Raw genomic sequence first — 27,974 nt, forward strand, 5'->3', positions numbered from 1 at the left:
GCCAAATGAGAGCCACGAGGGCAATGAGAGCCACTTTCCAACTTTCCAACACTCCACTCCACTTCAGATTCGCCCGGATCTTTCCAGCCACCCTGGGCAATTCCAGCCTTCCGGCTTGGACTACAGACCCTCTCCTTACTCGACGAGCAAATCGAGGCGCACAAGCACTTTGTTTACGCGCGGACGCGTTCCTCTAGGGGGGGAACTTTCCAGCCACTTTCCAACTTTCCAACTTTCCAGCCATGTCCATGTCCTTCAGGCCAGACTGGGTTCCACTGAAGGCCAAGTCCATGTCCTTCAGGCCAGACTGGGTACCACTGAAGGCCAAGGTCCTACAGACCCTCTCCTTACTCGACGAGCACGTCGAGGCGCTCAAGCACCTTGTTTACGCGCGGACGCGTTCCTCGAGGGGGGGGTACTGTCAGGGATGTCGTCACGCCTACCTAGTTGTGACGTCATCCCCTCCTTATATAAGGCATTCACGCCAGAAACAATCTCTGTCCGACTATTGAATATCAACGTGGTCAGTATTGAGATTCTAATTCTAAACCTGCAATTTAATCATTCTTAACTTGCTCCCAAAACCGAAGAATATCAAGACCAACTATCGAACTCCAAGATAACAACTTGATAAGTTGTTAAGGTCAGCACTTTCCGCGCTTGCGACCAAGACCCCCCTCCATCCTTACATAAGGTTGGTATAAGGTCAATAACGGGTCAAAAGGATTTAGAACAGCAGTTGTAATAGACATTAGTTAGCACTAATTAAGACACATTAAGTTGGCACCTCGACAGAGTGCATTTCTAGTTAGACCCTGTATTGTGTGGCGACTCGTATAGATTCTACACGTCGTATAGATTCTATAGGACTGTAATACAAATGTTGGAGCACCGCTCAAAAACGATCAATAATAAATACTTTCAAACAATAATATGTCTGTCTAAGGCTAGGCGACCAAATCAAATATCACGGCACGACAGGATACCTCGATATTGATATTGTGATAATATTGTGGGGATGACTATAGCTATTACTTTCACAGGATATTCACACAATGTCATTGTTGATCAAAACCCATCCGTAATGCCTATATAATAACTAAGGCAAATAATAGAGCAGCTGGGATCGCTTGCTTTGCTGTCCACGGCTAATCTTGCACAACACTGGAAACGTCTTGTGCAAGCTGCAGGCGGGCAGCCACGTGAGTTATCTCAGATCCACCGTCACTCCAGGCTATGGCCAGTCTGGATCCATGTGGAACTCCATATTTGGGCAACGCTGACACATCATTGATATGACATCAGAGATTCACGGGAAAGCCACACCATTTCTAGAACCATTTCTCGCTCAACTTTATACTAAAAAAGGCAAAAGGCCTTTAAACTTGTTCGAAGCTTCACGGACAAGAAGAGGTCAAGATGAAGCTGAATATCGAGGGCCTCCTGGTGTACTTCCCCTACGACTACATCTATCCAGAGCAGTACTCCTACATGCTGGAGCTGAAGAGGACTCTGGACGCCAAGGGACACGGTGTCCTGGAGATGCCTTCGGGGACGGGGAAGACCATATCTCTGTTGTCTCTGATCGTCGCGTACCAGAAGGCCCATCCCCTGGAGGTGACCAAACTAGTCTACTGCTCCAGGACGGTTCCCGAGATCGAGAAGGTGGTGGAGGAGCTGAGGAAGCTGATGGACTATTGCTCCACGGCGACCGGGCAGGACAGCAATGTTCTGGCGGTGGCCCTCTCCTCCAGGAAGAACCTCTGCGTTCACCCCGACGTGTGCTCTCTGCGCTACGGGAAGGAGGTGGACGGGAAGTGCCACAGCCTGACGGCGTCGTACATCCGCGCGCAGCACCAGCGCGACCCCAGCAAGCCCGTGTGCCAGTTCTACGAGTCCTTCGAGGCGGTCGGGCGCCAGGCGCCCCTCCCCGCCGGCATCTATAACCTCGACGATCTGAAGGACTACGGCCGGAAGAAAGGCTGGTGTCCTTACTTCATGGCACGCCACGCGCTTCAGCACGCCAGCATCGTGGTATACAGCTACCACTACCTCCTGGACCCAAAGATCGCAGACTTGGTGTCCAAAGAGCTGGCCAAGAAATCGGTCGTGGTGTTTGACGAGGCTCACAACATAGACAACGTGTGCATCGAGTCCATGAGTGTGAACATCACAAGACGCACACTGGACCGCTGTCAGACCAATGTGGATACACTCCAGAAAATCATACACAAGATAAAAGAGACTGACGCAGCCAAGCTGAAGGACGAGTACAGGAGAATGGTGCAGGGCCTGAAGGAAGCCAACGTCGCCAGGGAAACGGATGTCTATATGTCAAACCCGGTGCTGCCGGACGCAATCCTCCAAGAGGCGGTGCCCGGCAGTATCCGTACGGCGGAGCACTTCGTGGGTTTCCTGAAGCGCTTTCTGGAGTACCTGAAATCCCGCCTGAGGGTCAACCGTGTGGTCCAAGAGAGCACCCCGCAGTTCATCAAGGACATCTTCGAAAAGGTCTGCATCGACCGCAAACCTCTCAGGTTCTGCGCAGAGCGGCTGCGGTCTTTACTGCGGACGCTGGAGATTGCCGATATCGCAGATTTCTCTCCCATCACTCTCATCTCTAACTTTGCCACCCTGGTCAGCACCTACACCCGAGGGTTCACCATCATCATTGAGCCCTTCGAGGACAGAACACCTACCATCACCAATAACCCCGTGCTGCACTTCAGCTGCATGGACCCGTCCATCGCCATCAAGCCCGTCTTTGAACGATTTCAGTCCGTCGTCATCACGTCTGGAACGCTCTCTCCTCTGGACATTTATCCCAAGATACTCGACTTCCGACCAGTCACCATCGTGTCTTTCACCATGACCCTGGCACGGACGTGCCTCTGCCCGCTGATCGTGGGCAGGGGAAACGACCAGGTGGCCTTGAGCTCCAAGTTTGAGACCAGAGAAGACTTTGCTGTGATCCGCAACTACGGCAACCTGCTCCTGGAGATGTCGACCGTCGTCCCCGACGGCATCGTGGCGTTTTTTGTCAGCTACGTTTACATGGAGAACATAGTGGCGTCCTGGTATGAACAGGGCATCCTGGAGAATGTCCAGAGGAACAAGTTGATCTTCATCGAGACTCCAGACGCCGCGGAGACCAGCATGGCCCTGGAGTTATACAACGAGGCGTGCGAGAACGGCAGAGGAGCCATCCTTATGTCAGTGGCCCGAGGAAAAGTGTCAGAAGGAATAGACTTTGTGCATCACTTTGGTCGCGCCGTGATCATGTTCGGAGTGCCGTACGTCTACACGCAGAGCCGCATTCTCAAGGCTCGCCTGGAGTACCTCAGGGACCAGTTCCAGATCCGGGAGAACGACTTTCTGACCTTTGATGCCATGCGCCACGCCGCTCAGTGCGTGGGCAGAGTCATCAGGGGAAAGACCGACTATGGACTCATGATCTTCGCCGACAAGCGCTACGCCAGGGCCGACAAGCGCGGGAAGCTTCCCCGGTGGATCCAGGAGCACATCAGCGACGGCAGTGTGAACCTCACCGTGGACGAGTGCGTCCAGCTCTCCAAGCACTTCCTGCGTGAGATGGCTCAGCCGTTCAGACAGGAGGACCAGCTGGGTCTGTCTCTGCTGACCCTGGAGCAGCTCCAGTCAGAGGACATGCTGAAGAGGATCGCTCAGATCGCTCACCAGTCCTGAGGAGACGCAGAGACGAAATATAACGTTGCAGGCCTGATGATGGCGATCTTCAGTTCAGGTTCAGTTCACAGACTGTTGTGGTTCCCGGACAGGGGTCACACTCAGGATTAGCAGAGAATCTGTGATGTTCAGGCTATAAGTATGTTGTAATTTAGAGCAATTGTTCTTAACTCGTTCTGAACATTCTGTGTTTAGTGTCAAGACACAAAAATAGAACCCAATATGTTAAATAATACAGTATTCCCTACCCTACCGGGTTGAGATACCAGCCAGTAGAGAACCACTGACTTGAAACTACTTTATAGGCATAATGTAAGAAACATCTATTAACTCTGACTTCCAAGTAGGATAAAATCACACTCGTTCAGTGTATTTATATTGGCCACATGACATCTTATGTCGTCATTTAGTGCCCTAAACAAACTGAACTGTAAATGATTTACGTCATAAGTGCTCCAAACAAACATTAAAAGTTCCATAGATCTGGCTGCCACATGTATACAGTATACATATATGAGCAACCTGGATTTAATAGGACAAAGTCAACAACCCTGAAAATGAAAATGTGAAAATCAGGATGCGTTCTGATTTTACCTCTCGACTGCAGTCATGAAAGGGCGGGGAAGAGCTTTGGGTTTTAAGCCATTACACAACTGATATGTGGGATGTGCAGAAGTTGGTGTACCTCACTAGTATGCATTTTTCTTCTTGCACTGTATTGCAAAAACATTACAGCCTTTTCTGACGAGGATAATGTGGAAGATATTAACCGAATAGTGTGTTGCATAAAACACAGCTGGTACACTTAAATGTAATGGTCTAGTTGTCTGACTGGACATTTTCAATTCAAAACACAATGTGGTTGTTTTGTTACTGTTGCTGTTTGCTTAACAATAATTATTAATCTGTTTTGTGTAAAGAGCAAATTAGTCATATGTGGGTGTGGCCATGATCCATTGGTCATTAGTTGAATGAAGACTGTTTGTTTCTGAATCTACTGTATTTCTACAAAGATGTGTTTTTCTTTGCGTACAGTATATCTCTTTTCCAAACACAAACTGAGGGAATATAAACTACATTTTATATTTCATTAATAAAGCCATTACACCAGTCATGTTGAATGTGAACCGGTCAGACATTGTCGTATTAGATAAACAGCCCAGCAGCACGTCAACATGTCTTGTTATGTAACACTACACACATGAATCCTAGCATCTATACAGTGGGCATAGGCGAAAGATTCTGTGAAAATAGCCGATCTACAAGGTCACAACGCAATGAACGCATGGCCACACACTGTGCATTGTGAGCTTGTAGATCGCCTATTTTCCTGCGAAGTGGTGTAGAGGGTAAACAAGGAGTGGAAAAGGCATAAATAAAGGGCAAGGGCTCGCACCTCACGTCGAAGCGAGTTGCGAGCCCTTGCTTTTTTTCTACGTTATCCGTTTGTACAGTTTGTCTCACAGCACCAGGACTGGAGGATGTGCGTTACATATCTTATTCTGAAACGTATAAATAAACCCATGGGGGTCTGTACATACTGTACAGTACTGTACGCACTCTGTGGAACATGTCCCACCAACATTTGTCCGCCGTTTGTATTCTAAGTGACAAATACTGTAAATCCTCTCTTGATTCTAGACTAGAGGGAGCCTGGCCAACTGAAGTTCAGTATATAGGGTTTAATACAGTCATTCCCCGCGGTCACCAGCGGACAAAAGTGTGCAATAACGACTAGGGTTCATCATCTGCGATTACCTTCGCGCAATCAAACCGCCAGCATGTGTTCCTTATTACAGAAACCAGTCCTTAAGAACCTAAAGATAATTGAGGCTTTAAAAGGAAGAATTTCACCCTAATTTCAAGCAGGCGTGGCACGGAGCCAAGCTTTGAAAAAATATTTAGACCTTTTAATCAAGTGAGAGGTACCTCCTCTGTTATTGCTGACTCCCCCCGTCTCCGCTGTATAGCTAGCATAGCTGCAGCTGGAAGGCCCCATTCATACGCTGTCGTGCAACGGTGTCGCATGACTCACTACTATAGGGTTAGGAACCTTTAGAACAGCCACTCACTACTATAGGGTTAGGAACCTTTAGAACAGCCACTCACTACTATAGGGTTAGGAACCTTTAGAACAGCCACTCACTACTATAGGGTTAGGAACCTTTAGAACAGCCACTCACTACTATAGGGTTAGGAACCTTTAGAACAGCCACTCACTACTATAGGGTTAGGAACCTTTAGAACAGCCACTCACTACTATAGGGTTGGGAACCTTTAGAACAGCCACTCACTGCTATAGGGTTAGGAACCTTTAGAACAGCCACTCACTACTATAGGGTTAGGAACCTTTAGAACAGCCACTCACTACTATAGGGTTAGGAACCTTTAGAACAGCCACTCACTACTATAGGGTCAGGAACCTTTAGAACAGCCACTCACTACTATAGGGTTAGGAACCTTTAGAACAGCCACTCACTACTATAGGGTTAGGAACCTTTAGAACAGCCACTCACTACTATAGGGTTAGGAACCTTTAGAACAGCCACTCACTACTATAGGGTTAGGAACCTTTAGAACAGCCACTCACTACTATAGGGTTGGGAACCTTTAGAACAGCCACTCACTACTATAGGGTTGGGAACCTTTAGAACAGCCACTCACTACTATAGGGTTAGGAACCTTTAGAACAGCCACTCACTACTATAGGGTTAGGAACCTTTAGAACAGCCACTCACTACTATAGGGTTAGGAACCTTTAGAACAGCCACTCACTACTATAGGGTTGGGAACCTTTAGGATTTAACCATGCTGGTTCTTTAACCATTCCCTCTTAACGTGTGATTCCTTAACGTTTCACTTTATCGATTCCTAGGGGGATCCAAATGGACCCTTACAGGACTGTAACTCTGAGAGTACAAATGGACCCTTACAGGACTGTAACTCTGAGAGAGTACAAATGGAACCAAATGGACCCTTACAGGACTGAGTTATTTGTACCCTCTCAGAGTGAATTTAAAAACGTTTGAGAACCACTGGTATAGTAATTGTATTGCAGACGTCAAGTCCACATAACCAGCCTCTGACCGTGTGATGGGGGGAAAAACACGGTTCCAAATACGATGGAACCGATTACGGTTCTCCAATCTTGGAACCGGGTCGTGTGTAAAAGAACCGGTTCCGGGTCCCCCAACCCTATACTCACACAACAACACGTGAGCTTGTAGTTCCGCTATATATTCTTAGGCCGCTCTCGGCCTCCGACGCTATCGCGCGACGGACCATAAATTAGGCTTAAGGGAGCCCGGCCCTATTGTTCAGGCAAGCGAGGGGCTGTGCAGACAGAGGTCACTTGCATTTTCACAAGAGCTTTGCCAGAGGGGTCGAGGAAAGCATCACGCAAACCAGTCTGTGTGGTGTGGCTTTACACTGAAGGCTTCCATTCTAAAGTCACATCATTCACACTCTATTACAAAAGGGGATAGATTAGATTAAGTGAGATTACGTATAGAAGGGGTCCCTCAAAGGAGAAAAAATAACACGCTCAATACTTAGCAGACGAGTCAACAGTGGGATTAAGGCAAAAGACGTGTTCAAATCCAACTCTCTGCCTCTACACACACACACACACACACACACACACACACACAACAGCTGTCTTTCCGCAGGCTCCACTGTTTTTTGCAGTCATCTCATATGTTTCTGCTGCTTCAGTCAGATCTGATCTCACTCCATGACATGAAGAATGCATTGCTAGTAGTACATCTTCTATTCATATACGGAGAAAGATTTATTGAAAATACATCGAGCCAAAACATATATATAAAAATGGGGGAATTATCCGGCGCCCAGCCTCTGTCAAAACGTCAGCCCCATCTCCCTCTCTCTCCTGCCAGGCACCTTGTCAGGGCTGTTTGAGTCTGTGCAATAACAACTACCAAAACCACCACCACCACCTAAATACGCTCACAGAGTGGTTGCACACTCTAATATGATTAAATGATCTGTGGTCTGGCGTCACTCCCAGCACCTCTCCCATCCATCCTCCTCCTCTGTACATCTCCCTCACACGGAAACACACACACACACAAACACACGCGCACACAGATTCCGCCTCTCTGCGCCGTGTTTTGAAAATAGACGCTTTCGTATTAACAGTCAACAGCGAGGGTTGACAGCCAGGTACAGTGCGACTGTTCCCTAGCTCCTCCATCCATCCATCCATCCATTCACCTCCCAGTGACTGGACATCTATCTGCACCCACCACATGTCAGCAGCAGGCCTGTGTGTGTCACCGAGGTGCAGCGTGCACCAATCTCGCGGACACATGCATGAGGAATGTCGTGCTGCGACCCGACGCATGCGAGAGGCATATGGTGCTGCTGTGTGGGATGGACGCTAATCTCGCCATCCGACGACAAAGCTCCCTGCCAGAGGAAGGCTGTTCCACAGGAACAGTGTGAGCCTTTATAATGTTTTGTGTGTCGTGGCAAATTAATCAATACAGCATGAAAAGCATAGCATTGATAGGAAGGAGAGCGGGGGAAAAAAACTAAACATGAGGTGTTTAGCGGCATGCGGTGGGCGGCATTGATGAAACAGGAGTTCACCGTTGAGATACTACAAGCTCCCAGTGACACACTTTTACTCACGGAGAGTGCCGACTCGACTCTGCCCTGCATTCTTCTTACTCAGTGAAAAATAGCCATACCAGCGCAGTGGAGTTCATTCTGCCGAGCACAGACAACACAAAAAAGGACCTTGAGTGAAACCTTCACCAAGCACCCCCCCCCCACACACACACACACACACACACACACAGTCTCCACCAGGCCCGCTGAGAGGGATCACTAGGGTTTCTGACTCACTGGCCTTTTCACGGTCCGTATACTTGAGAGAGAGATAGAGAGAGAAAGAGAGAGAGCGAAAGAGAGACAGAGACAGAGAGTGAGTGAGAGAGAGAGAGAGAGGGCTTTAATTCCGACTGGACTCATTCTTTCAGGAGTTGCTCTGCCCAACAAGCGGAATCCCCAGGCCAAATCAATAACATTATGACATTACACACGCCATCTAACAGCCCTGTTTACCAGACACGTTTTAGAACATGCTCCTGATTTTTACTGAAGGCTCAAGAAAAAGAGTGCAAGCCTGCAACAGAGAGGACTTTTAAGTGTTCCTGCTGTGATATGCGGCCAGATGGTGCGCAATATTTCGGGCAATAAAAAAAAACCCAACCATCTCCCATATCGCCTCTGTGTTATCCGGGGCGTAAAACGCACATCTATAGCCTACATCATGTGCTTCAGGAAAGTGTCAAGACATGGGAAGCTATATCGGTGCTATATATATATATAATGCACAAGACATATTTTAGTGCCTCACAAGCGTGGCTACGGCAGAGAGATCTGCAGCGCCTCGTTTGGTCTCTGCACACAGGTCGCCTGGCCAGCTAGAGTGCTGCCTGCTGGTGGTAATGAGGCCTCTTGTGTGTCCTCCGTGATCTGAGGGTTGAATAATTTCCCATGTGGCACGGCCATTTCCAGCTTCCGCCCGGCGCTCTCACCTCGTCGGCTGGGCAGAAAGACGAGAGCAAAAGAAAACTCCCACCCTCCACGAACAACGTGTTGCCATTGTCAGTCCACTCCACAGTGCCACGCACACACACACACACACACACACACACACACACACACACACACACACACACACACACACACACACACACACACACAAGAGGACACACTTCATACAAAATAAGCTTTCCCAGGAGGGTCTTGTTTGGAACTGATAATAGACTAAATTGACAAGTCTTTATTTATACTTAGCCACACAATTACATTATGCAGAGTTTTATTTTCTTTATGCAGACACATTTTATTTTAATGTAGTTATGCACCTCTAAACAGTGAGGGCCATGTGATGTGTTGAGCTGTGCCACACAGCCAGCTGAATGGCCTTTTTACTCCCTTTAGTTTTATTCTCTCTCTCCCTCTCTCTGTCTGTCTGTTTTATTCGCTCTGCCTGTCTCTCTCTCTCTCTCTCTCTCTCTCTGCTGATGCTTTTCATTGCTCAGTAAGAAAAAGAGAAGAAAAAAAAACAGAGTTAATAAATGGTCTACTTCAGGACCCAGACGCACGTGCTGGGTTGCAGATCTCGGTTTCAATGTGTCTTTTGTTTGACGGCTGGTGTTTCAACATCCTCAACTTGAATGGAAGAAGGTCAGCATGGTGCGGGTCTGCCCCGCCATGGTTATTCAGGAGCTAAACCTGGGTGGGGGGCCCCCGTCCCGAGGAGGAGGTGCATGATGGGGGTAAAACTGACCTGGGGGTCCCGAGGAGGTGGTGCATGATGGGGGTAAGACTGGGAAAGGGTTAGGGTTGGGATGCGGAACTATAGAGATCGATCAGCCACCCATTTAAATCGGCCCATTTTCACTCCAAAGGACTCGATCGGGGATCTGGCAATTTACCCGATCTGGAGAAACCGATCTTTTATTTATACCATTTAACTGCATCTTTGTGACAGGCCTAAACATGCTTCCCTTCCTCCACCCACACACACATACAGGAACAGTTTTGACATATAATAATTTTGGAAATATTCAAAATTTCAAAACCCGGAGGAACCGGATCCAACATTGAGGAACCGGGAATCGGTTCCGTCACATTTGGAACCGGTTTTAATTACAATTGTCAGAGCTGGGTATGTGGACTTCACGTCTGCTATGCAAAATGCAATACCGGTGGTTCTCGAACCTTTTCATTTCAAGGACCACCGTAACTCTGAGAGTGTACAAATGGAACCAAATGGACCCATAACGGAACCGTTAAAATCCTAAAGAATCCCAGTCCTAGACAGGGTAGACAAATCAACTCCGCCTACATATCTCTGACGGTTACCTCTGAGTCCTGATTGTAATCAACTAACCGATTGAGGGTTTGAAGTTTCCCCAGATGTCTTTTACCCAGACAAGAAGGGCTCAATCACGGCTTAATCACACATGCCGTCAAAATTGCTCGCCTCTTACACACTTCCTCACAGATCCTATAGGTCGTCCTGTGTCGGGATTTGAGCGAGGGTACCGTATAGGGGAACCATCGGTGCGTGCGGGACCACGTGCTTGCACTTACCTATTAACCCATTTAGACCCGAGGACGATTCTACAAATGCCTTCTAAATCCTGACAGTTTTCTGAAGAACCTATGGTTTCTATGTCAGTCGTTCTCAAACATTTTCATGTCAAGGACCCCCAAAAATATATGTAATTGGCTGCCGACCCCCCCCCCCCCATCTGAAAATATGTTGTTCCAGTGACCCCCTCAGAAGCAGATTCGAGTTAAAAACGCACGCTCTGAAAGAATATATTAAAAGATTTGCGCCACATTTTCACAAAAATAGCAGACCTACATCATAGCTATGATCTGCTATTTTTCAATAGTTAAGTATAACACAATGCTTAAAACACCAAAAGGGGTTCTCGCCCAGAATGGGTCAAAAAATAAATAAAACATTAATATCTACAAGCTCACACGTCACAACATGTCACATGCCGCGAGCTTGTAGATCTGCTGTGTCTGTGTGTTTGTACCACTGGAAATTATTTGATTGGCTGAGCAGGAAATGTGATGTATGATGATGTAGGATGACAAGAGCGCCCCTCACTTCACACGAGTGTGATGTTTTAAAAATATTGGAAGCCTTTCGCGCCAAAATACTATACTAGACAATCCCAGAACCCGGGGACGCCAGTTTCAAAGTGGTTAAAGATGGCAGTTTTCAATCATTGCCATTCCCCACTGTGCAAGCCAGGCAGCCAAACTTGTACATTTGCTCCTCAACACTAAAACCTGTGTGATGTGCATGTTATGTGACAGTTGTCTGTGTTATAGTTTTGCGAGTCCAGTAAAGCAGCAGCATTGTTAACATATTATTGTTAACACATCCTACAGAAGTCAGTGTACAGTGAGCCAGACAGCAGTGTGTAGTGGCATGCACGGGGAGTCGGGGACGTACGGCTACTCTATATCTGTTATCACTACACAAGTTTCAAATGACCTACGACAGCTGTGTCCAGACAGGCAGGGAGGGATCTGTGATACGTGTGTGGGGAGTGGACCTGAGCAAATCTGTGCCGCAGCGGTTCAAGGGGTAGAGTGAACAGCCGAATGGGAACCGCGAGGTTCCCAATTCGATCCCGGGCTCCCCCAGAGTTAAGTGTCGAAGTGTCCTTGAGCAAGACGCTGCCTGAATGAACCCCTAATTTGCTCCCGATGTGCAAGTTGGGTGACTTGCATGGTTTCCTCCGCCATCGGTGTATGCATTTATGTGTGAATGGGTGAATGTAATGCATAATAATAATAATAATAACAATAATAATATAATAAAGCTTTGGATAAAAGTTCTAAATAAATGCACCATTTACCAAAAAAAGTCAGAGGAATGAACTTTCCACTGAGAGAGATGCCTCTCTCCTGCATGTACCTCTTTCCAAACAGAGACACAGCCTGCACTTGAATGTGAGCGTTTATCCCAAATCATGTTTTAACCAACGTGAACAAGCATGACTATGTAATACTTAAACGCCACTATTCAAACCACAACCTGGGCTGACTTTCTAAAATAAATTACCTTTCTCTACCTCCCTTTCTCTCTCTCTCACACACACACACACACACACACACACACACACACACAACACACACAGTGACAATGGTTAAGAGAGCTCATGAGCTCTGTAGTCTGGCTCACTTTTTTCCACTTGGCTGTTCTTTTGCTTCCTGGACAGATGTACAGGCAATGAAAGGGAACCTAGTTCTGTACGAGAGGCCCTCAGTCCCAAATGGACCCATGCAGACAGCAGGAATTCTGGGAGTCAACTTGCTAAACCCATATGAAGCAGTATATTAACCCACAGTAAAAAAGACAATATAAATAGCCTATGTATTATGTAATGCTGTGTATGTAATATCACATTTTACACAATGTGGACATTTCGTCATATTTATGTACAGTATGCTATTTACAGTTACCCATATAAGATACCACCATCTAATTCAAACACAGTGTGTATATACACACGTTATATGTCATGATGGCATGCATTGACATCAGCCACTAGCCTTATTAACAGTTAACCACAGCGTGCAAATATCCACAGCATTTCGGTACATTTGGGGAACGGCGATTAGACGAACCAACCATGTACATACACAATGTCCAAAAGTATAAAGCGGCAACGGTCCACGTTTAAATAAATCTAGCATCTCTCTCGTACACACACACACACACATACACAGAGAGAGCGAGAGATATCGCGGTTTGATTCATTCTTAACAAACAGAACAGAACGCTACTCGGGGGGGCTACAATGTGTATACTATAGGCTACAAGACGCTTTAAGATCAACGCGGCATGTTATATAGCTGGCGAAATGCACAACCAACCAACCAACCAACCTGCTTCAACACAAATCGGGGCAATTCGCCCCCCGATGATCGCCTCCTCGCCACACACAGACAGACCAAGAAGCACAGCAGAGGCAATAATAAACAGTGGCTTTCCTTTACTACAGCCAGGGCTACAACAACGACACACAAAGCTTCCTAATATCCTAAACGCTTCTTTCAAGTGGCCACCACTCTATTGTTGAGAAACAAAATCTCCGCCAAGTGTGGAAACAAAACATATTTTCTTTCTTTCTCCCCACAACAATCCACAAGAGCGAAGAAGGTGCGCATTCAACGCGAAAGACAGACACCCCACAACAAGAACAATCAATGTTTAAGTTGATGTTTGTTTTTTTTTACTTACCAGATTTCAACCGGGGGGTAAAAAAAAGTCCGTAATATTTTTTGTCGGGTCTTGTGTGTGGGTGATTATTATTTTTTAAATATCTTCCCCTCGCTCTGTGTCTCTGTCTCGTCACAGCCACTAAGAATGGGCTCAACGTCAGTGGGTGAGTAACTGAATCAACTAGCAGAGAGCACAGTAAGTTGAAGTGTCAAATTACATTGGCTATTCTATTACCAAAGGACCATGCTTGGTGGTTCACGACAAAATGTGTCGCGGATTTTTTTTTTCTTTTTTCTTTTTTTTTTACAGTGAGGAGCCATTAGCAGCAGCGCGCACAGCACAGCCAGTCAGGAAGGAGAAGTGTCGTTCAACGATACTGTGCGTGCGTGTGTTTTAACCACTTAAACCCCTATATTTGTCTGGAAAAAATAAATAACGAACACGATCTCGCAACTGTGCTTAATTGGGCCGCCGCCCCCTCCCGTGTCTTCGCCAAAGATAGCCGATCTGCAGAAGCTGATGAGCACTGTGTGTGAGCTTGCAGATCGGCTATTTTTGGCTAATGTTCGGGGGTTCAAGTGGTTAACTTAAACTATCTGGGCGGTTTGCCTAGTAAAGCGATAACCTTGATTTTTCAATCACGAATATTTGTTTTTTGTAATTGAGGAAAAGAGCATTTTAAGATGGCGATTCATCAGCATGTTTTGTATAGGCTAATAGGCGTTAATTACAACATGATTCACGTTTTATTTATTACAATTTTTGCCGTTTATAAAATAGACACAATTTACTCATAACAATTCAAGATAACGCAATGAAGGATTATCTATCATTATTATTATTATTAATTATTATTATTCTCTTTCTTGCCGTTGATAATGATGGATCGCCATGCTCAGGACAGGACATTAAGACTTTTCATGCCATTTTCTGTGTGCATATATATATATTTTTTTAAATGCCATAATAGCAGTCGTTTGTTCCCTCTGCATGCTGCAGCCATCATTAGGAATCCGCCGCCACACGGAGAGATGGGTGCCACCCTCCGTGTTTTGCAGGTCACCGCTCTCCGTCTGAATAACAAAGACATGTTTGAGAGAGCAGAGCAGAGCAGAGCGGAGCGGAGCTAGCAGGCAGAGCATCAGCAGCTAGCAGGCAGGCTGGGCTCACTGCTGACGTCAAGGAACTATGACTGTGCCAAGCAGCAACTAGCCCCCCCCCCCCCCCCCCCCCCCCCCCCCTCCTCCTCCTCCTCCCAGCCGACACACACACACAGTCACAGACACACACACACACACACACACACACACACACACACACGTGTGTGACATTAAATCATTATTAAATTGGCCATTTCCATCTAATTATTAATTATTCAGTTAATTGTACGCACAAAAGAGTACCGTAATTTGCCTGATTCAAGTCATTCAAGCCCCTGCCTGTCTGTGTGTCTGTGCATGTACCCCCAGCTGTCTGTCTGTGCAAGGGGGAGGGATGGCTTGGAACAATAGGCGCCATTTGTCCTGCTAAAAGGTGACAGGAAGCATTGATTTCACTCTGTTCCGGGCATGTAAGCCATATTCCAGAATTGGCTAATAGGAATAATATATTCCACTTATTGAAATCGGGGAAAAATCAAGCAAATATTGCACCGTGATACGGAGATTATCTTTTGATTCAAGGACACCAAAGCCCATGTCAATGTAATTGAGTTGCTAATTACAATAAACCCCTCTTCTTCTTTATCGAGCGAGAATCCAAATAGCGTTTAATGAGTACGGGGATACATGTGTGTAAAATGCACGCACGCATGCACGCACACAAACAAAAACAACAATCAAATCACAATAATAACATAGCTTAACGATGTGCGGTTACATCGAGGCTAGCGTAGAGGCCACAGCCCGTATCCAAGAACAGCAACAACCATTAAAAAACTGAAAATTCAAATGCTTTAAGATAATAGGTGCTGATAATGAACTGAGACAATTATTTCAGAGGTTAAAACATTGTATTATCATGCATATAAACTGACATCTATAACAATCTATTAAATTCCTTTCTTGAAATGTTATAGTTACACACGTGTGTGTGTGTGTGTGTGTGTGTGTGTGTGTGTGTGTGTGTGTGTGTGTGTGTGTGTGTGTGTGTATGCGTGCGTGCGTCTGCGTGTGTGTATATATGTGCTAATGTGCATGTTAATTTAACTGAGTTTAACACTCCTGCGTACTCCTAAAAAGTAAATGAGTGTATAATGTTGCACTTAAAAGAGAGAGAGAGAGAGAGAGAGAGAGAGAGAGAGAGAGAATGCTGGGGACAGCCCAGTGAAATCTGTGGTTATGTTATATTGTTCACTGACATGCTGCGAAGACATACTGTGTGACATGCTGTTTGAAAATTCTTAGCACATATGACTACAGTACAGAGCAGGGCATCTTGATATCATGTCTTCCCACATCTCATCTCCAGTACAGCAAAGGGGTATATTTTTCGGGCATAAACCGAAACCTTGTATCTCCATTATTATTATTGTAGAATGCAATCCATGCCAATCACGAGATTTGATAAAAGTAATAAGAGTATTAATCCAGAATCCTGAATACTAATTTTACCAGATTTTAGCTTCCCTCGCTAGCCACCGCTTGCTTCCATGGTAGAAGCAGCCGGAATCCCGGTACTACAGATCAATGTAACCCGTCTCCCCAGATAGCCATCTTCGTAACCCCTGCTTCTGACCTATGCATAACCTCTAAACAAGCTAGTGTGATCGCATTCTGCTCTCTCATTGCCCGTCGCCAAATCTTATTTATCTGGAAAGGTAGCAAACCACCGCCAACCACATCTTGGCTACAAGATGTCATGCTATTTCTGAAATTGGAAAAAAATAAAAATCAGGGGCTCAACCGATACATTTTTCAATTATTGGCAGCCATTCATCACTTACTTTAACAACTTCTGACACCGTCACATCCCCTATAAAAATTAAAACCCTGTTTCAGAACAAATCCCCTCTTACCCTCCTCAGACATTATCTGTTCAACGGGGGCACTGGGGGGTGGTCGCCCGGCAGGCTAGGAGGACCTACACTCATGTCAATTAGAGGCCAGACCACACTGTATGGTAACTGAACTCCACAGTTTTCTTTTGTTTTTGTATATTAGTCTTTTTCATGTGCAATATTAGGTTGTTTTTTTTATCTTTTGTTGTCTTTATATATATTCTATTTATTATTATTTCTTTCCTGTTTGTCGTTTTTTGACGTCGTTATGAGTAACGTACCGGTATGTGTATTTGTGTTGTCTTGAGGGGGAGGGGGGGGGGGGGGGGGGGGGTGAAAAAAAGAACATTGACACTTGCTGTAGAACTCCACCATGTCTATGAAATCCCATTTGTCAATAAAAAAAGAAAAAAGAAAAAAAGTCGGATTCCCAAATCCTCTGTGCACACGTGCAGTCTTTAGTGGCTTTAGGGCTCAGAATGGGGTAAAGTACGATGTTGGGAGCTTAATGAAACATTAATTCGGCATCCCGGTTACCACACTAATGATTATTTCACATCCCGGTTACCACACTAATAATTATTTCATCCCGGTTACCACACTAATGATTATTTCATCCCGGTTACCACACTAATGATTATTTCACTAGAACACGGCCGCTTATCACTTTCGGGTCATGCGGCCGGATAACGGTTCTTCTTCTCTGGGTTTTTCGTGTATTCTATTCTGCCGTCACTGACTCCACACTCCAGGCAGTGGCGGTATTTTATTTGCGTGTATTTTATGTCTTGTTGTTGATGTTGATTCACATAGGAGGTTTCCCCCCCCCGACAGAGTGACGATGTGTTTCCACTGTGAAGGGGAGCGACTGTGGCATGATGACATGCTCCAAGATGACAGACCTGTGTGATCACAGCGTTGTAACACCTCAGCTCTTGAGACGATGACGACGTGACGTAGAAGATGCTCTAGCATTCCGCTGCACCGCAGGGGGCACACCGGGCCAAAAATAGTGGGGAATGTTCCCCCTCCTTATCCACTGGGTTAAGGAGCAGACACGAGATAAAATGCAGCAGCAATGGCGTATATTATTAATTGTGTGAGAATCTATGCTTTATGCATATTTATTAGCAAAACCAATGACAAAATAATCTTGAGAATTGGTTTTAGGTATAAGGGCAAAGAATGAAAATAACAGTTGACGTTTACAGGAACAAATAGGTCACAGTATTACCAGGTGACAAAAGGCGACGGCGTGGGTTCAAATTTGTACAATGACCTTTGCAGCCTACTCTGCATATCCCGTCACTCCGCGCGGTGTCGGGCCATCTGATTAAAACGCCGGCGCAATTAAGACGGTCGATCGTTCAGGGTAAAATCTGGCCGTAAGGCACACCTCACAGTGCAATATCGACTGCAAGGCCACTAATGGCGCAGGAACGCCATGTGCTGTATTTCCTCTGTTAGTGCAGTCCATAACATTTACTCAGACCAGCACCCCCCTGACTCTTCCAACAGAAAATCCACGGGCCAGATGGCTGCCATGAAGATGGATGGGCTGTATGGGGCTCCACCATGCAGCAGCACTCTGGCTCTCACATTATGTTCAAGGGGTTTGGTGGCGAAATCAAGAGCAAGACTGAGGTTAACCACTTAAACCCTCCGATACTTTGTGGACTGGGGTCCCCCAGGGGACTGCGCTCGGCCCCCTCCTTTTTTTTCCTTCTACCTCTACACCAGTGGTTCTCACAACAAACCTTTGCATGTCAAGGACCCCCAAATTAATGTATTTGGCCGCAGACCCACCAGAAAATATTTTGTGACAGTACAAGATTGGTGTTTTTAAGCCTATATACATTAAAAAAAATACATATTTTCTTTCAAAAGAAAAGCAAAGCTGGTAGATGTTAAATGGACATTTCTTTCACCGCTGGAAGAAACTGCAGTCACTCACTGTTAATAGTATTTGTAGTAGATAACAGTACAATTTGAAATTTGCACTCTATGGCCAGAAAAATAATGAAGTCTGTGTGTTTGACGAGGGTTTGACTGGATAGTTGAATTCCTACAATGACCACAATGCTTTGGTGCACTGCCCCTCCTTGTGGATGGTGCATTTTCAGGACAAATTTTCGTCAAGAAGATGGCGACATGACTAAAATATCCTAAACACATAACACATATTACACGCATAAAAACCCCAGGAAAGTGTTTGTGTCCTAAACTTAAAAAATAATATCTGGATGCAAAAGGGGTGTAGTGGGACTTTAAGTTAAGGGGTTAAAGTGGTTATACAGATTTTGATGCCATCCTTAAAGGAGGACTGACACGCCCCTCGGGAGCTAATAACTGCTATCAAACAATGCTATCATGATTCTGACGTCAGAGTGGCGAGGGGCTTTCCCCAACGACTTCTATGCGGGCTCGCCGGGCTTGGTGGCCGTGGTAGCATAGCAACTTATGCTACTATTTTGGTGTCACATTTAGCTTGAATACTGGGTGAAAGTCTCATGCAAAAAATTATTTTTTCGCAACATTGTTCAGGTGAACTGTGTGTTTATGCTTGTTCATTGTAATAATCAATATCGCTATGATTATTTTATTTATCGCCGCGTCGCTCCGCATGACAACATACAGTCTAGCCCGTCTCAGATGCAGGCTGCACACACACGGGGGGACGGACGGACGGACGGACGGACGTATAGTCTCTGGTCAGGTCCCCGCATTGAACTGGGCATGTGTGTACGCACACACACACAACTTTTAGCCGTGGCTATAGTGCATGACAGCGGGGAAGAGAGCTAAAGACGACCGAGGCAGATTCCGTGCCATTGCATGTGTGTGTACATGCGTGTGTGTGTGTGTGTACACACATGCCCAGTCCCCCGTAGAGGCTCATGATCTCGTCCGCAAGACTATGCCTCGGCATAGCGATATTTATTATTACAATGAATACAAACATAAACACACTATAGTTCACTTGAACAATGTTGTGGTAACTAACTACGGTATTACAGAGTGAGAACGAGGGTGTACATGTCAGCCTGCGGCTGAGAGGGGAAAAGAACAGTAGTCGCGCTGCGGGGCTGCTCTCACAGCGCCGCGGCCAGACAACAGCAGACCGTCCGTAGTCGCGACTGTCGCGCTGCGGGGCTGAGAGGTCTCAGAGCGGGCAGACAGGGGTGTTGGCGACCGGGGGAACATGGGACTAGAGTCCAAAATTTGCGCTTGTGCTGCAGTTCCCCTAAAAAACCCCACGCCAACCTCAATTGCATTCAAACTAAGCATTTCTGGCGAAAAAATAATTTTTTTCAATTACATTTATAGCCAATATGACGCTAAATGTACCGTCAAAAACGCTAGCCTGACCTATAGCCACTTGTTGCTAGCGCCGTAGCCCCGTTTCAAACTGTTTCAAACTGTTTTCAGTCAGACCACGTGATGTGCTGTACCACCCATATTAATTTCGGGGCGTGTCAGCGGACCTTTAAGATAAATGCACTACGTCTCTGTGTGTACGTACGTCTGTAATCCCCATAACTCGAGAACCGTTGGTCCCACCGACTTCAAACTTGACACACGCGTTCCACACCACCACATGGAGTGCAGTGTCCGGCCTTGAATCGGTGGGATACAATGTTGTCCAGAACCACCACCAAAGGCTCTGGTCAGGCCCTGCTAGTGAGCAGCTATTACATTATGAGTTGCTACAACACGCGTTCCACTACATCACCACAGGGAGTGCAGGGCCCGGCCTTGAATCGGTCGAATACACGATTGTCCAGAACCACCACAAAGGCTCTGGTCAGGCTCTAACAGTGGAGTCGATGGACCTAAATGAGCTTAAGTCCCCTCACCTGTAGAATTCCCAGCCTCTGCCTCAGCCAATTGATTACCATGGCAATCCCACATCTGCCATTTGATTACTTAACCAGTCCACTTTTCACAGTCAGTTTGCACTCTTCATACACAGGCAGACAGACAGATACAGAGATCTATTATAAATGCACCATGTCTCTGTAGGCAGTATTAAAAAAGTATTACTGATTATTATAAAAAATCACAGCTGTCGTGACCTGTGTGAAGTGAACAGGCAAATGTAAAAAGGGTGGGCCTCAGCCTAGTAGGAAAGTCAGTGAAAGATTTCACGTAAATTGCACGCTCCGTTCATGATTTGAGGCTTTTTGTTCAAAATGGGCCAATCCTGCAAACTTTGAAAGCCAATGTTAGCCAATTAGGATGGAATCTGAAATACCGGACAGGTCCGTCTTGAACACATGACTATAGAGATAGTGTGTAACGATTTGCGGGATTTTTGGACAGAATCTGGAGGAGTAAGGAGTAAAAATGAGTTTATCAAAAGTCGGCCTCCTGGTGGCGCTATAACAGGCCGTTATAAAACGGAAAATGTGGGGCAGAGGTTCATCATTGGCATAGAGGGAGTGTGTGTGAAAAGTGTGGCATCGACTGCGTTAACGCTGCCAGAGATTAGCTGGTAACAGATGGACAGACGGACACACGCACACGGACGGAGTACAAAACATACTCTCTCCCCATGCCTTCGGCCTGGTGGAGACAATGATACCATTTACAACCCCCCCTCATGGGACCCCCCTTTGATAACCAGTGCTCTACACACAAAATAGCCGATCTACAAGATCACAACTCGTCACGACAGATCTGCTGTTTTTGTCGAACGTTTGCCTGTTATGATTACAAGTCCAAAATCGGGACGCTATAGGGTTCACAGGGTTAATCACTTAAACCCTGAGCATCCATATTCCATATGGAGGCAGGCGGTGGCCAAAAATAGCCGATCTACATGCTCACCATTGAGCTTGTATATGCTCACCATTGAGCTTGTAGATCTACATGCTCACCATTGAGCTTAATTGTATATGCTCACCATTGAGCTTGTAGATCTACATGCTCACAATTGAGCTTGTAGATAGGCTATTTTTGGCAAAGCGATTCGTTTATTGTTCATTTCAAAAAAGCAGATCTACAAGCTCCTAGCACGCCATAAAGTGACACGCTATGAGCTTGTATATCTGCTATTTTGAACAGCCAAAGTATAAAATAATAGTTAAAGTGGTTAAAAACCAGCAACAAATGTAAAATGACATACTGTAGGTGCTTTCCCATTTTTAATGGGTCACAGCTGATCTATTGATTACATAACGGTATTGCAAAGGAGGGGGAAAAAAAGAGTACTAGTGGGGGGGGGGGGGGGTGTGTGTGTGTGTGTGTGTGTGTGTGTGTGTGTGTGTGTGTGTGTGTGTGTGTGTGTGTGGGCGCGCGCCTGCGTACAGTATGTGCGTATTTACTTGTGAGCTGTGTTTGTTTGTTAATTTGTTTTAACGTTCGATGCCCTAAAATGTAGATGCAACCACATTTCAGGGAAATGAGAAAAACGTATCTCTATAATTTTGGACCTCGCCCGACACAACTCCCATTGCTGCTTAAAGCAAGCACACAATGTGAGCTTTCAAAGTGTTAGGGGAGCAGGAGGGAGGAGGAGGGAGAGATGTCTGTGTTTTCATTTACAGTTCCCACCTGGTTTATGAATGAACAAACCGCCAGCAGACTCCAGAGGCCGGCCCACATCCTCCAACCAACCAACCAACCAACCGGCTGGCTGCGTTCCAGTCATAATGTTCTGTGTGCACACTTGACTATGCCAGGGCAGTGGTTTTCAACCAGTGGTCCGGGGACCACCAGTGGTCCTTGAGGGGCTTCCAGGTGGTCCCAGGCTAAATGATGGAGAGTTGGTAACCTAATTACCTTAGATCTTTAACTCTTACAGGTCCATATATATATATATATATATATATATATATATATATATATATATAGGAAATGAAGAAAAGGGCATATTTACTCACGACCAATACAAAATTGGTCCACGACCCAAACATGGGTCCCAACCCACTGTTTGGTAAACAGTGTGAGGTCAGAGGGTAGGGTGTGGGTTTTCTTTGGTGGGTAGGATGCTTCTTTTTGAGGAGTAGAGGGAGCCAATGGAGAGGGGGCAGTGATCGGCGTAACACTGTGACAACACCAATGGAGAGGGGGGCAATGATCAGCGTAACACTATGACAACAAGCACATGTTTCATTGACATCCATTAAAGCTCCCATGATTCCCGTTAGAGCAGAGAGCAAGGGAAGGAGAGGCCGTGTTGCCATGTCTGCTTATTATAAGCACCTTTTAGGCTTGTTTATCGTGTGAAGGGGTAGATATGCTTATTTGGGCTAATTGTTATTTAAACCAGTGGTTCTCAATTACTTTCTTGTCATGAACTAAAACATTTGTGCCAGGGAGACCACATTTTATGTCAAGATTCTTCTTTTAAAATAGAAAGCTCACAATAGATGAAACACGTTGGGAGCTTGTAGGGGTGCATGCAACTCAAACTATTAGATTATAATAAAATAAATACAAATGTAATATCCATTAATAATCCATCTCTATTTTGGGCATGTCATGTTTACACAAATTGTGAAAAAAATCTCAAAACATTTCGAGTTTCGAGCTTGTAGATTGCATATTATTTTAATAAAATACATTTAAAATGAATATCAAATATCTAAATACTGAATCAAGCGACTTGGAATCTGTCTGGGAGTGCTCACAAAAGCCCAAGTAAAATGACCCTAAACGTTGTTTGAAAGTGAAATGAATGTCCCTATACTGCCACTAAAGGCTACACACATGGGGCGTGTTAAACAAATTATCAGCACATCGTTGCCTGAGATTATCCAACCAAGTGAAGGGCAAAGTTTGTACAACGACTGCCCGGGTGATTAAACATACATTTCCATGGAACATGTATGTGTTCAAATGCAATATGAAAATGCTTTGTGAGTGCAGGTGTGCAACAAGAAATACAAGTGGAAGGAGGGGGAGGGAAAGGGATAGTTATAGAGGAGGCAGAGTACAGAGTTTGTCATTTTTTTGTCTACCTGCATCAGTCCACACCAGTTGGAAGTCAAGCAGCTCCTCTTGGACCCATTTAGAGTTCATCGTTTGTAGGATCTGGAAGAAAAGTGACCGTCAGAACAAGAGACTTCACCAGAACACCCGACTCAGAGATCTGAGACACTCTGCTGGCATCTAAACGTGTGAGATAACTTCAACCTTAATGTGTTCATTGTCCAATAGAATGGTTGTTTTCAGAAGAATGTTGAGAATAGTTGTTTGAGACAATGAACTCATTGTGAACTCAATGAACTCAATGAACCTATCCCATCCCTAGCTGACTCATGAGTCAGCTAGGGATGTTAAGAATTCATCCAAAATCGATGAGTCGTCGCTAAGAAATTCTTCAGTTAAACTTAACAGTTAACAAAAGTTGCAGTTCTGTCATTGGGCGGTTTGTAACGTTGTCTGCATGTGCACTAATAAAAGATGCGATCGCCATGGCCCTGTATCTCAAATCGTCAAATATTTGATTAAGAATATAATATGGCTTTTGTATTCTTTCTGTATAATCAGCAAAACGTAGATCTTTATGTTAGACATTGAGGGAAATTAAGATTATCAGATTAAATAAAGAAAAAAGAAAACGCTTATCAACTAACCGGTTAATCGATCAATAAGGTTATCAATGATCAGTTAATAAATTCATCGATAATTTGCATCCTTTTAGTCAACTGCACTAAAATCCAGACTTTATGTGTCGTCTCTTCTGTACCGGTTACAGGGCAAACCCAGAACCCTCAAAATGAACAACACACTGGCCAACGGCACCGACTCCTCCAACCCCGGTCTGCAAATTGCTATGAACTCCATCAACCTCATCCTGGTTCTGCCCATCAACAGCTATGTTCTGTGGCTGATTCTGAGTGGAGCTGGCGGTGGGACCGCAGCCTCCGAGTTCTTCTATCTCAACCTGATCGTGTCTGTGACCATCTCTCTCCTGAACTCTGCCGTTTACCTCGTTTACCTCTTCACACACAACCTCATCGTGCTAGTGGTTGTGAGTTTCACTTGTATCGTTTCGTCCTGGTTCTGTATTCCGTCGTTCCAGTGCTGTGTCTGTGTGGAGCGTTACGTAGCGGTGGTTCACCCCGTGGTGTTTCTCAGGTACAAGCATCTTCGGTACAAAGTGGCCTCTTCCTGCGCCGTCTGGCTGACGGCGCTCGCACTCTGCGCCGTCTGGCTGACGCTGCTCGCACTCGGCCTGATTGATATCGCTTGGTTTCAAACGTTGGTAATTTACGTCACCCTGGGCTATAACGCCGCGTGCATGTGTGTGGTGTGTTTCTGCTGCCTCGCGGTCCTCAGGGCTCTGAAGCAGCCTGGACCAGGAGAAGGACAGAGGGACAGTGGAGAGGACCAGCCGAAGAGAAGAGCTTTTAGAATCATTCTGATCAGCTTGGTGGTGATGTCAGTGAATATAATGAGCCTTATTCCCTTTCTTGTTCTTACACTACTGAATCTTCCCATCCCAGTTGCTAAGCAGATCGCATATGCAATGGCCATGATGTCGGTGTTTGTTCATCCTTTGCTCTACATGTACAAATCTGGGAAGCTGCCGTGCTTCAAGGGGGGGGCTCTGAAAGCACGATAGACCTCTTCCTAGACCTGTGTGTCATGCTGCTATGGTTTAAATCTAATCTAAAGCTCCCACCGTGTCAGTAAAACCTATTTCAATTATTCCGCTATTTCAATTATTATTTCACCCATTTGTCGAATTTCACCTTTCTAAAAAAATGTGTTGTATATATATGGAACATAGCCTACTGTGAAGCACAAAGTTCACATAACTTTCCTACTACAGGGAGAATATGCACATGTACTTATGATGTCCTTATTTTTACTCTTTGTTTGCACTTTTTTGCCCTCTCTTTATTCTATCGATTATTTTTTGCTGTTGTTGCTACTGGTATGCTGCTGCATTGTCTGAAGGAAGCCAAACCAAAATAAGTTGTACTCGTACAATTTAGATGTAACAAGATGTAACAATAAAGTACAACCTTGAACCTTCTTATGTTTTTGTTTATTAAATTACTCATGGTAGAGAATACTGTATTTTGAAAAAAAGATTATTCGATGAATCAGAAAAGTAATCAACAGAACAATCGCTAAGCACCCCCCCCCCCCATCAGTTATTTCCAGTGGTGTAAAGCAACTACTGTAAGTACATTAACTTGAGTACAATTTTGAGGTATTTGTGCTTTACTCGAGTATTACATTTCCAATACTTTTGCTTTTACTCCACAACACCTACAAGCTATGAGCTGCTATTTTAGAAAAATCGTGAAAATGCAGCACAAATCTTTGAATATATATTCTTTCACAGCGAACGTTTTTTATTTATTTCGACGTTCAGGCCTAAATGGGTTAACTACTTCAGCCTTATATATATTCCGGCCATTTGGAAAATAGCCAATCTAAGCTCAATGCATCGCGATGCACTGTGAGTTTGTAGATTGACTATTTTCCAAAAGATATTTTTAAACTTGAAATGGGATATTCTGCAAATTGAGTACTTTTTACTTTTGGTAGGCTACTTTAAGTACACTTTGAATTCCAGACTTTTACTTGTAACAGAGTAGTTCTATATTGCAGTATTGATACTTTTTGCCCCTCTTGCGCCCATCGTTTCATGTGGACAGGACAGGCTACAAGCAGCAGCCAGGCAGTGTTGCCAGATGCTGCGAGAGAAACAAGGAACCGGGTCTATGAAAACGAGCCCACTTGGCTACACGAGCACTTTCGTCTTCGATACAGCAGCTATTTGAAAATACAAGTTTGTAGATCTGCTATTCTGAAAACAAATCTTAAAAAAAGTAAACACACAAATATGTCATGGGGAGGGGACGAGGGGTCCATGGCACAAAATACTTTCAGATAGTGGTCCGTGGCCAAATGCATAATTATACAACATGGGGATCCTTGACATGAAAATCAAGGATCATGGACATGAAAAACATCAGGAAACAAGAAGCAACTACACCAGGGATCCTTGAGGGAGTTCCAGGGGGTCCCCAGCTAAATGATAGTTTGGATTATTTGGAACCAAATGGACCCTTATGGATCTCTGAGAGTGTACAAATGGAACCAAACGGACCCGTTCATTTTGTACACTCTCAGAGTTAAATTAACATTGATTTTGCAATTTAAATTGGGGGTCTCAGAGATAGAAATGCAATTAAATGGGGAGTCCGTAGACTAATGCATGTCAAACTGGGGGTCCTTGAAATTAAAAGGGTTGAGAATCACTGCTGGAGCCGTAAACATCTCTCAAATGGGGGTCTCAAATGGGGGTCCGCAGGCTAATGAAAAAGTATGGGAACCACTGAACTACACTTTAGAAGAAAGGCGTCCCAAAAAACCCCACAACCCTCAATAAGTGACTAAAAAAATCACACTTGTGTGAAGTGAGGGGCGCTCTTATCATCACACGTCATCATACACACATCTCATTCCGGCCAATCACAATTTGCATCCTCACTTTTGTCTTCAATGTTTGCGTTTACACAGACCCTCAGAGAGCTGGACATAGGAGGGGCTATAGCACCCCTCAAAAACAAGGCAGACATATAATAAGCAGACAAGTCGCTTATAATAAGCAGACATGGCAACACTGACGGTTTTGCCCCTATGATGCTGAGCGGGGCAAGCCAATCACTGTGTGTGTATGCTCACAAAGGCAAGGGGGGGGGGGGGGCATTCAGAAAGCCAACTGTTCCCTCAGGCCATGGGCAAAGACGAGGGGGGAGGGGAGGGGGGGGGGGGGGGGTAGAGAGGGAGCAGAAAAAAGGGATAAGGGGGGAGGAAGGAAGGAAGAGGAAGGCATGTTTCCTTTGCGACTGTGTGTGTGTGTGTGTGTGTGTGTGTGTGTGTGTGTGTGTGTGTGTGTGTGTGTGTGTACTGAGGAGGAGGAGGAGGAGAATGCTGCTGCCTGTCACCCTCACATTCTGCAGAGCTGACGCACAGCATATACCGGTAACGGCCACCAGGCCAACATATTATAATAGCCTATTAGACTACTGGTTCCCTAACAGAAAGGGTACATGTATGTATGAGCCTGCTATTAGACTACTGGTTCCCTAACAGAAAGGGTACATGTATGTATGGGCCCGCTATTAGACTACTGGTTCCCTAACAGAAAGGGTACATGTAAGTATGTACCGCTAATACTACTGGTTCCCTAACAGAAAGGGTACATGTATCATGTATGGGCCTGCTATTAGACTACTGGTTCCCTAACAGAAAGGGTACATGTATGTATGGGCCTGCTATTAGACTACTGGTTCCCTAAAAGAAAGGGTACATGTATGTATGAGCCTGCTATTAGACTACTGGTTCCCTAACAGAAAGGGTACATGTATGTATGAGCCTGCTATTAGACTACTGGTTCCCTAACAGAAAGGGTACATGTATGTATGGGCCTGCTATTAGACTACTGGTTCCCTAACAGAAAGGGTACATGTATCATGTATGTACCGCTATTAGACTACTGGTTCC

The 27,974-nt window shown here is 45.3% G+C and overlaps 2 protein-coding genes across 4 annotated transcripts in view; one reads left to right on the top strand and one right to left on the bottom strand.

Annotated features, from left to right (window-relative positions):
* Positions 1-13,633, bottom strand: part of LOC308332528 (zinc finger MIZ domain-containing protein 1-like) — a 213,202-nt gene extending 199,569 nt beyond the window's left edge. For 2 of the 3 annotated variants that reach the window (XM_080788478.1, XM_080788475.1), the window contains exon 1: positions 13,517-13,633. The gene's annotated coding sequence lies outside the window, so the exon portion shown is untranslated. Of the gene's footprint in view, positions 1-8,358; positions 8,425-13,516 lie in introns of those variants that run through there. The other variant, XM_080788476.1, reaches the window with a different exon arrangement.
* Positions 1,420-3,705, top strand: LOC308332849 (general transcription and DNA repair factor IIH helicase subunit XPD-like; the record flags this gene model as incomplete). The annotated part of the gene is made up of 1 exon (XM_080788965.1): positions 1,420-3,705. One exon carries the CDS (start codon positions 1,420-1,422, stop codon positions 3,703-3,705), a length of 2,286 nt encoding a protein of 761 aa, XP_080645091.1.
* Positions 13,634-27,974: the final 14,341 nt, after the last annotated feature.

This window comes from Protomyctophum bolini (assembly GCF_963924005.1).
Source record: "Protomyctophum bolini genome assembly, chromosome: 18".
NCBI lineage: Eukaryota > Metazoa > Chordata > Actinopteri > Myctophiformes > Myctophidae > Protomyctophum > Protomyctophum bolini.